Source organism: Pinus tabuliformis, chromosome 3_2, assembly GCF_031772625.1.
Source record: "Pinus tabuliformis cultivar Carrire ecotype Pingquan chromosome 3_2, CPIR1, whole genome shotgun sequence".
Lineage (NCBI taxonomy): Eukaryota > Viridiplantae > Streptophyta > Pinopsida > Pinales > Pinaceae > Pinus > Pinus tabuliformis.
In genome coordinates this window covers 229996955-230006986 of record NC_142302.1, presented here as the reverse complement: position 1 = coordinate 230006986, position 10032 = coordinate 229996955, and the positions used below count along the sequence as shown (strand labels likewise).

Here is a 10032-nt window from a genome sequence, read left to right as displayed (position 1 = left end):
TACCTGGGAGTCTTCGAATACATTTGCCTCCTTATAGCCCAGCTCTTTGAGGAATTTGGATCCTTGGTAAAGTGCCATTGCTTCTGCTTGGATGCTTGTAGAGTGGCCTAATCCCCAGGAAAATCGGTGGACAACAGCTCCTCCTGGATTTAAAATGATACCTCCAGCTCCCACAATACCTGGGTTCCCTTTAGCAGCCCCGTCAAAGAAGAGCGAGGGTAGAGTTTGGTTAGACAGCCAGGATTGGAATTCTTGTTCATTTTTCCTAATTTTCCAGTCCTTGGGGGGAGGGGGAGAACTGGTTATTTTTGGGAATTTGAAGTTAAGAGCCAAACCAAGCTCTATTTCCTGTTGGCTTAAATTGGCATCATCCCCTTTGTCTTCCAGCCACTCTGCAAGCTGTCCTTTTGTTGCATTGAACACCAACCTGAAATCCTGCTCTTTATTTCTAAAGATCCTTCGGTTCCTCTCCAGCCATACTTGCCAGCTGACAAATTTTGTTAAAGCGCTCCATGCAAATCTGACTGTTTTATTTTTTGGAGGGTGACCGGGGTAATTATTCATCCAATTTGTAAATAGTTCAGGGACTGAAGAGGGGAAGTTGAACTTGTATTTCCACGGGGCTAGGAGCTCCTGCCAGACAAAGGAAACGAATCTGCAATCAATCATGATATGGAGGGCAGTTTTAGAATTTTCCTTGCATAAGGAGCATCTAGATGGCCCATGAAATCCCCTTATCTGCAGCCTATCTTCAGTCAATTTTTTCTGGTGGCAAAGGAGCCAGCAGAAGTGGTCCACCTTTGGGATTGAAGGATTTTTCCAGATACCATTCCAGGGAGCTGGATTAGGTGGCACATGAGGCTTCTCTAGGCATTTAACATAGCCCTAAGAAACGGAGTAACCTGAACGCTTAATGCCCCAGCCTCTCACATCGTGATTGTTTTTTAAAATGGGGGCTAGCCCATGCAGGTGCGTGTATAGAGCGCTGAGGTTTGGGTGGAGATGAATATGAAAAACGAGTTTCTTTAAAATGCTTTACTTGACAAAAAGAACCAGCTGGTTCTTTATAAAATGTCATGCTCACGGGCATTTATTTAGGGATTGTCCACTAAATGCCAAGGCCAATGCTCCTGACCCCTCCGACACTTTGACCCATGATGGCTTTGCCAAAGCACCCAACCGCAAACGAGTGCACAAAAAGCCTTCGACCGGGAAAAAGCCCCATCAAGATTCTGCCTCTAGCCCTGCTACAAGTAACAGCTTTGAAATTCTAGCCCAAGCCTTCGACGAGAAAATCCTAATCTCCAAGCCCAGCTCCACGCCCATCTCCTCCTCATCCCAACCTCCTCCTTCGGGCTCCCCTCCTGAATCACAAACCTCCAAGGGTGTTAAGGCTACCCCCAAGGATAGACAAAAGGAGCCTGCTGAGAAAGCAAATGATATAGAAGTTGATGGAACTCCAGATCCCCCCCAAAGCATAGATATATCCACAACAGGAAAAAGTCAGGTGCAATAGATGGATGAAGAACCAGAAAGTATAGATCTGGAAGGACTAGACATTTTAGAGCTAGAACTAGCATGCAAAAAGAAGGATTACGATAATATCCCAGAGCTTCAACTCAACAAACTAGAAGTGGTCATCTCAAGGGCTTATCAAAAGAAACAGCTAGGCATCCAGCGGGGAAGCCATTGGGATGGTGGCCTCCCCCAAAAAGAATCCAAAAAGAGGGGAAGAAGAATGGATCTCCAACGAACAATAGCAGTAGGGAAAATCCTGGTGGACTCAGGCAGGTATGCAAAATTGACAAAGTACTACAAACCCTCTATCAATAGTGAATCATGAAGCTCATTTCATGGAACTTAAGGGGGCTCAATAGCCCATGGAAACTAAGAATGTTAAAAAATATGATAAAGATGGAAAAGCCGCAACTATGCTTTCTTCAAGAAACCAAGTGTAACAGCACTACACTAGGAAGCATCCTTTCTAAAGCATGGCCAAGTTGTCAATCGGTGGCAGTGGATGCCTCAAGAGCATCAGGAAGGCTTTCCATTGCATGGAACACGCAAGCGCTAACCCTCTCCGACTTCCAAGCTTCTCACCACCTCATTCAGGCCACCTTCCACATATTAGGCATCAATTTATATGGAAACCTCTCCAATGTTTATTTCCCGCAGGAAGCAGGAAACAAAATAGCTCTTCTCAATACAATAGAAGCTCTGAATAACAACAGATTGCATCCTCTTTGGATCATTGGAGGGGATTTTAACATGATCACCAAGCTGGAGGAAAAGCTTGGGGGAAGAAACAGGTTGGAACAGGAAAATACCCACTTTAAAGACTTCATCTAAAACACTTCTCTAATCGCCCTGCAATTTTGTAACGGTATGTACACATGGAGTAATTGAAGAGTAGGGAAGCACCAAATCGCTTCTAAACTTGACAGATTTCTCATATCAAATAACTCGGTTCACTTAGGAGGAGAAATAGTTGCTGCAATTCTCCGCCATTCAGGCTCAGATCATTGGCCAATCTCCCTCCAGTGGCAAAGACCAGGAAACACCACCAGGAGGCCCTTCCGCTTCGAAGAGTTCTGTCTCACCCACCCTACATTCAAAGACTTCATCAAAACCACTTGGAAAACCTTCATTCCACCAGAAGGCTCCAAAATGTTTCAGTTCCAACAGAAACTTAAATATTTAAAATCCCATTTAAAGCGCTGGAACATTGAGACCTTTGGAAACATCTTTAAGGTGCAACAAGACTTAAATAAGGAAATGGCAGATCTCCAGCAACAAGTAATCACAGGGGGTCACATGGAGGGGACCCTGGAGCAGGAACAACACATCCATAATCAGCTGGAGGAGAGGAAAAAGCAGGAGGAGATTTTATGGAAGGAGAAGTCCAGGATCAGATGGCTGAAAGAGGGTGAACGGAACACTAAATTCTTTCACCGAACCATTGTTCAACGAAGAATGCACAACAATATCCCCTTCATTCAGAAGCAAGGTGGGGCAAGGGTAAACAACATGAAGAAATCGAGGAGGAATTCCTAAATCACTTCAAGCAAGTCCATCAAGAGCCCAATGCAGATAGGCAACCTGCAATAGAAAGAATTACCCAAAATGTGCCAAAACTTATCACTGAGGAACACAACGAACTTCTCCTTCGCCCTATCCTGACTCAGGAGGTGGATACAGCCATGTCCCAACTCAAGGAGGGCAAAGCCCCTGGCTGGGATGGCTTCACCACAACTTTCTTTCACACATTCTGGGAGCTGATAAAAATTGAGGTCTGGCAAGTGGTGGAGGAATCGAGAGCTCTTCATTGGCTGCTACCTTCTCTCAATTCAACTTTCATTGCACTTATACCAAAAGTGGAGGAATCCATCACCCCGGACAAATTCCGACTGATTTCTCTCTACAACGTCATATACAAACTGATCTCTAAAGTTATCTCCAATAGGTTAAACCCCCTCTTGCCATTGCTCATCTCACCGGAACAACCTGGTTATGTGGAAGGGAGACAGATCATGGATGGAATTATCCTCTCACATGAGATTATACACTCACTCAAGCATTCCAATCAGGCAGGTATGATTCTAAAGCTTGATCTTTCTAGGGCCTTTGATAAGCTCATTTGGACTTACATTCAGGAAATGTTAATTGCCTTTGGATTCTCTCCTATGTGGAATAATTGGATCATGAGTCTTATCTCCTCATCCTTCTTTTTCATTCTTGTGAACGGGATCCCATCTCGACCCTTCAGTCCCACTCGAGGAATCAGGCAGGCTGACCCTCTTTCCCCCTTCCTCTTTGTATTAATGGCTGAAGGCCTGGGACGTCACATCAAACAAGCCCTCCTCTCCCAACAGCTTAAAGGTCTCTCCATTCAAAAATCCACTGTTATAACTCATCAGTAGTTTGTTTATGACAACATGCTCTTTGGCTACCCATCAGTCTAGGAAGCTTCCTGCTTCAAAGCCCTACTCAATGACTTCTCCAAGGCCTCAAGAACCAGCATCAATAATACCAAGTCACAGATCTTTTTCTTTCACACCCCACCTATTATTAAGAATGTTGTAGCCTGAATATTGGGGTTCCCCATTGCCACTCTTCCTTCCAAATACCTTGGAGCCCCCCTTATTGCTTCAGCCATCAAGCACTCCTCCTGGCGCATTCTCATCGAGAAGCTTGAATCCCACCTCAACCTTTGGACGCATAGAACACTGAACATTGCCAGTCACGTAGTGCTCATAAAAGCAGTACTACAGTCAATGCCGCTTTACTTATTCTCAATCCTAGTGGCGCTTAAATGGGTTTTAAAAATAATTCGGGATCTATAGTGTGGCTTCCTATGGGGAAATTTAGCTACAGACCAAAAATGCACCCTGGTAAAATGGACCACTGTCTGCATGCCCAAGGAAAAAGGGGGCATTGGCCCGAGGGATCCCATTCACAGCAATGCTATCATGAGCGCCAAAATTTGGTGGCAATGGCTCTCTACCCCAGAAAAACCCTGGGTAGCCATTTGGACTGCCAAATACACCAATCACAGACCTCAGGAGGAGCTCATCAGGTTTACTTCCAATGTCAAAGGCTCGCTAATATGGAATGCGGCCAAACAACACTTCCAGTTGATTCAGCAGCAGAGTTTTTGGGAAGTAAGAAATGGAAGAACAACACGATTCTAGATGGATGCCTGGAACCAATTGCCACAGCTTAGCCGCATTCTAAATCCGCTTCCAAACTACACTGGAGAGGAACAGCAACAGGAAAATATTTGGCAGTATTGGACTCAGGAGACAGAGCAAGGATTCAGGAAACGGAAACAAGGTGACCAGCTCATCAGAAATGAGGAACACCTATTCATTGAGGATCTAGAAAGGGAGCTACGCAAAAGGAGCATTAGAGACTCCAAAGGCAGGGACATTCTTCGATGGGGTTACCAGCCTAAAGGCACATTTACCACTTCTGAGGCCTACAAAATTATGTGCACTGACTCTACGCCCCCTGACCCAATTTGGAGCAAAATCTGGGGGTTAGGTTCTTGGCCTAAAGTCTCCTTCTTCCTTTGGCTGGTCGGACATCAGAGAATCCTCACCTGGGATAAACTTAGATGAAGAAACTATCATGGCCCCTCTATCTGTGTTAATTGTAAATTCCAGGAGGAAACTCTCCAAGACCTCTTGGACTCTTTCCCCTTAGCCAATCAGTTGTGGGAGAAGGCAAGCTTCAGATGTCAAAGAAGATGCAGACTTGTAGACGATATCACAAACTCTTTGCATCATTGGCAAAAGAATCCATATAAAAGTGAAATTCTCAACCATTTATGGAAAATAATCCCCGAGCTCCTCTTATGGAGCATATGGAAAGAAAGGAACAAGCGCATATTCAAAGATCAATGTTCCCCGTTAGAAAGTATCTAGAGCATGCTCTGTGTGAATCTCAAAGAGACGCTGATGCTCCGCTCATGGACTAAGGAGGACCTACCGACTCAAGACAGTGAGAAAGCCATCTGGGAGAACTGGAATATGCAACTCCCTCAGGAATTTCACAACAAACCCCTCCCTAAAAGCAGAAGCATAAAAAGGGTCTCGTGGACAGCCCCTCCAAAGCACACCTTCAAGCTTAACTTTGATGGAGCCTCAAAGGGAAATCCTGGAACATCAGGCTTTAGCGGAATTTTTAGAAATCATGTAGGTTCGCCTCTTCTAATCTACTATGGAAACATTGAGTGGGACACCAATAACTCGGCTGAGTTAGACGGTCTATGGCAAGGTCTCCTTATTTCATGGAAACACAACTTCCATCCCTTGGAGGTGGAAGGAGATTCCAAGATCCTAATTAACATGGCCAAGCATCTCCTAAATGGATCTCATGCAAGGAAAATAGACACTAGTTGGAGGCTTGAAGCAAGACTAGAAGCCATAGAACAAGCGCTTCTCTGTAATAGGGCCATCACCTTCAATCACATAAAGAGGGAAGGCAACATGGTGGCTGACCTTATGGCCAATTTGGGTGTGGAAAATGAGAACAATCTACTCATAGGGACTCTAGACATCATATAGAATCATGATCAGGCACAGGAATGCAATCGACTGGTCCAAATCGACTCCGCCCCCCCGGATGCGAGTGCTTGAGGCTGTAATCAAGGAGATGGGATGGGCGACCACGAAGGCCACTTGCCCACCATGTGTAGAAGTGCTGTATTCACATGGGGGAAGGGACATTCTCAAAGGCATGGGATCTGGAATAAAGGCAGGCAACAGAGGAGAATTAATGCTCCGTTCACCCCCGCACGCAAAGTTGGGCTTGGCTCCTCGGCTCCCATGAATGCCACAGTAATGGCAGGAGCGCCTCGAGGCAAAGATGGATGCATTATATATGGTTGCAGAATTAGATCCACAACGCTGATTCAGGCTCTGTTCAGGTTTTTTCTGCTGCCTCTGGCGCTGCTGGTCGCTCCTAGCATTTGTCTCTCTACCTACTTGCAAGTCCCTCGCCCATCTGTTTGGTCTATTCCCCCGATTGTGTCTGGTTGTTGGGTCCCTATAATACTAGTGATTACCCCATTAATATTGTATTTATACCCCTTATTTATATTTTTGTGCCCCCATTACCCCCATATTGTTATTAATGTGCCCATAGAATCCCTCTATTGTTATTTTTTTGGCTTTATATTATTATTGTTAGGTCGGCTGGATTATATTGTGACTCCTTAGACTCCTATATATAGAAAGGAGGTTTTGTCATTTGAATCATCCAAGAATTGTTCATTTATGTAATGTAAAGGAGGTTTCCCCCTCGAAGAGGCTGAATTCTAAGGCGTTGATCTATCTTTTCTATCTTTTCTTGAGCTGGTTTCATAACATTTGGTATCAGAGCTTTGGATTCTAGGGTTTCGCTGCTCCAAACAGGTCATCGTGGCATTTTCGCTATAACCTTTTTTCTGTGACGTTTCAGAAGTCGCAAAAAAAACCCATTTGAGAAGAAATCATGCTGAACCTTGGGTCCGAATTTCAGAGCTTTTCGCAAGATATTTTCGGAGATATGATCTGAGGAAGTTGGTCTTTTTGCAGACTCCTGAATTACACTCTGACCTGGGGAAAAGCGTCATAACTTTCTTTTTGAGCATCGGATTGAAATTTCGTAAGAAGGTACAAAAAGAGGATGGACTGTAGTTTTCTTTTATATATTTTTCAGAGTCAAAGGTTGAAACAGTGACACGTGGCACTTCATACAAGTTCGCTCTACGGAACTAGTCTATAATCAGGTCACTGCGGGAGATTTTGCATAACTCTTTCTTGGAGAATCCAATTTGGTTCAGACTAGTGGCATTGGAAAGAGAACATAGAAGGGTACTACAGGTCACAATTTCAGAATTGGATGATTCGAAATTACAGAGATACATCAGATTCAATATCAGGCTTCTACAAAGTAAAAAAGGTGTGTAGTTTTTTTTTTTTATTTTTGCATAAGCTTGGTTTGAAGGAATTCAAAGGGCATAGTAAAGCATTATTATCGGTAACTGATGCCCCGAGGAAAGAAAATGCAAACACCTAGTAAGGAACCTGAAAGCTCTAGCATGACTCATGAAGAAGAGGAAGAAATGCTACATGATATATCAAAATTACAAGAACAAGTGCAACAAATGTCACGCTCACAAAAGCTAACAGATGCTAAGATAAATGGCGTGGAATCTAAGATAAAGGGCATGGAAGCTAAGATGGATGATCTGAAGACAGATTTGAGGACAAATTTGAAGACAGACATGGCAGATTTGAAGACAGATTTGACAAATTTTCTACAAGAAATACTTACTAATGGTGAAAAGGTTGTAAAGGAAACTCATGATGAGAACAAAAGAAATGTTAATCATGATTCCATAGACTCTAATGTTGGATCGAAGACCCACCATATTCCAAAAATCGATATGAGGAAGTTTGATGGCAAGGATCCCGCCACATGGATATTACAGATGGAGCAATTCTTCGATCTCAATAATGTGCAAAACACACAAAAGGTACGTATGGCAACTTTATATTTGGAACCAAATCAGTTTGTATGGTATCAATGGCTTTGCTCTCGTAAACAATTTATCACTTGGGCAATTTTTACGGAAGAATTGATAGCACATGAGGATACAAAAAGCAACACTTTTTTTAGCCAATTGATAAGTCTCAAACAAAAGGGTTCAATAATGGAGCACATTGAGGAGTTCCAAAAATTGAACATAAGGGTAAAAGATATTCCAGAGGAGCATAGGATTGATGTGTTCATAGGGTCTTTAAAGGATAATATCCAACATGATGTTCGCCTTTGGGAACCTGATTCATTAGAGAAGGCATTCAGGTTAGCAAGAAAAATGGAAAGCAAAATTATGGCAACCAGGAAGCATACCACTCACAACTATAAAGACGGAAGTGTTGTTGCCCCTAGTCTTCCACAACCTATAAGGTTGACACCACAACAATTGGAAGAAAAAAGAGCAAAAGGGCTTTGTTACAGTTGTGATAGCAAATACACTAAAGGTCATAAGTGTGCTGAGAAGAAATTATTCTACATAGATTGTGAAGAGGAAGAAGAAAAGGAGCAAGAAAGGTCAAAAGAAGAGGATATACTCCAGGAACAAAGCCTAGATGAAGAACAAATAAATCCGACCATATCTTGTAATGCATTGGCGGGAATTACCACTCCTCAAACCATCAAGATAGAAGGACAAATCAAGAAGAAAAAGGTAATAGTGTTGATTGATTCAGGAAGCACCCACAATTTTATTCATTGTAGGGTAGCAAAAGAATTGAATTGCTTCCTATATCCAGCACCAGAGTGTCAAGTGATGATTGCAAATGGAGGAACAATAAATTGCTCTGGAAAGTGCCATAATATCAAGCTATCCATGGGAGAATATGTATTGACTAGCCCAATGCTTTCCATTCCAATGGGAGGTGCTGATGTTGTACTAGGAGTCCAATGGCTACAATCCTTGGGTACAATAGCTTTTAATTTTCAAGAACTTTTCATCAAATTTTCTATGGAAGGAAAGGAAGTTGAATTAAGGGGTATTGCAGGGAAACCAGGAAAGATAATCAGCTCTAATGGTATGACAAAGCTTCTAAAAAAGGAGCAAAGAGGTGTAATTGCACAATTATGTTCGCTAGATGTTTCCACATTGGAATCATCTATTTCTCCAGATCTCCAAAAAGTCCTGGACAATCATTCCAAGGTATTTGAGACTCCCAAAGGTCTCCCACCTATGCGTGATCATGATCATGCTATTCATCTGATTCCAGGAAGTGTTCCTCCAAACATCAGGCCGTACAGATATCCCTATGTCCAAAAAAGTGAAATTGAACGTATGGTTGCAGAAATGCTAGAGGCTGGTATAATTCAACCGAGTCAAAGTTCTTTCTCTGCTCCAGTAGTATTGGTGCACAAGAAGGATGGATCATGGCGCATGTGTCCGGATTATAGGGAGCTCAACAAGCTCACTATTAAAGATAAGTTCCCCATTCCTGTCATTGATGAATTACTGGATGAATTGCATGGATCAATTTACTTCACCAAGTTGGATCTTCGTTCAGGATATCATCAAATCAGAATGAAGATTGAAGACATTCCGAAAACGGCATTTAGAACTCATGAGGGTCATTATGAATTTTTGGTCATGCCTTTTGGCCTTACCAATGCACCTTCAACATTTCAAGGTTTGATGAATTCAATTTTCAAACCATTCCTTAGAAAATTTGTGTTAGTATTTTTTGATGATATACTAATCTACAGCAAGTCTTGGAAGGATCATGTTGAACATGTTGACAGGGTGCTACAACTATTGGAGGAGAAACAATTATATGCAAAAAGATCCAAATGTTTCTTTGGAGTCCAGGAGGTGGAATATTTGGGTCATATTGTATCTCATGAAGGAGTTAAGGTAGACCCTAGCAAAATTAAAGCCATTAAGGAATGGAAAATCCCCACATCCATAAAGCATCTGCGAGGATTTCTTGGGTTGACAGGGTATTATCGCAAGTT

At 42.7% G+C, this 10032-nt stretch overlaps 1 protein-coding gene across 1 annotated transcript; it reads left to right on the top strand.

Annotated features, from left to right (window-relative positions):
• The first annotated feature begins 1914 nt into the window (after positions 1-1914).
• Positions 1915-3054, top strand: LOC149180553 (uncharacterized). The gene is made up of 2 exons (XM_089413907.1): positions 1915-2309; positions 2409-3054. Exons 1-2 carry the CDS (start codon positions 1915-1917, stop codon positions 3052-3054), a joined length of 1041 nt encoding a protein of 346 aa, XP_089270033.1.
• Positions 3055-10032: the final 6978 nt, after the last annotated feature.

Excerpts from the sequence above, each read along its gene's own strand:
- LOC149180553 (XM_089413907.1), top strand. The coding sequence starts at position 1,915 with ATGGAAAAGCCGCAACTATGCTTTCTTCAAGAAACCAAGTGTAACAGC. Across the intron at positions 2,310-2,408 it reads AAGCTTGGGGGAAGAAACAG|AGTAGGGAAGCACCAAATCG; the intron begins GTTGGAACAGGA and ends GAGTAATTGAAG.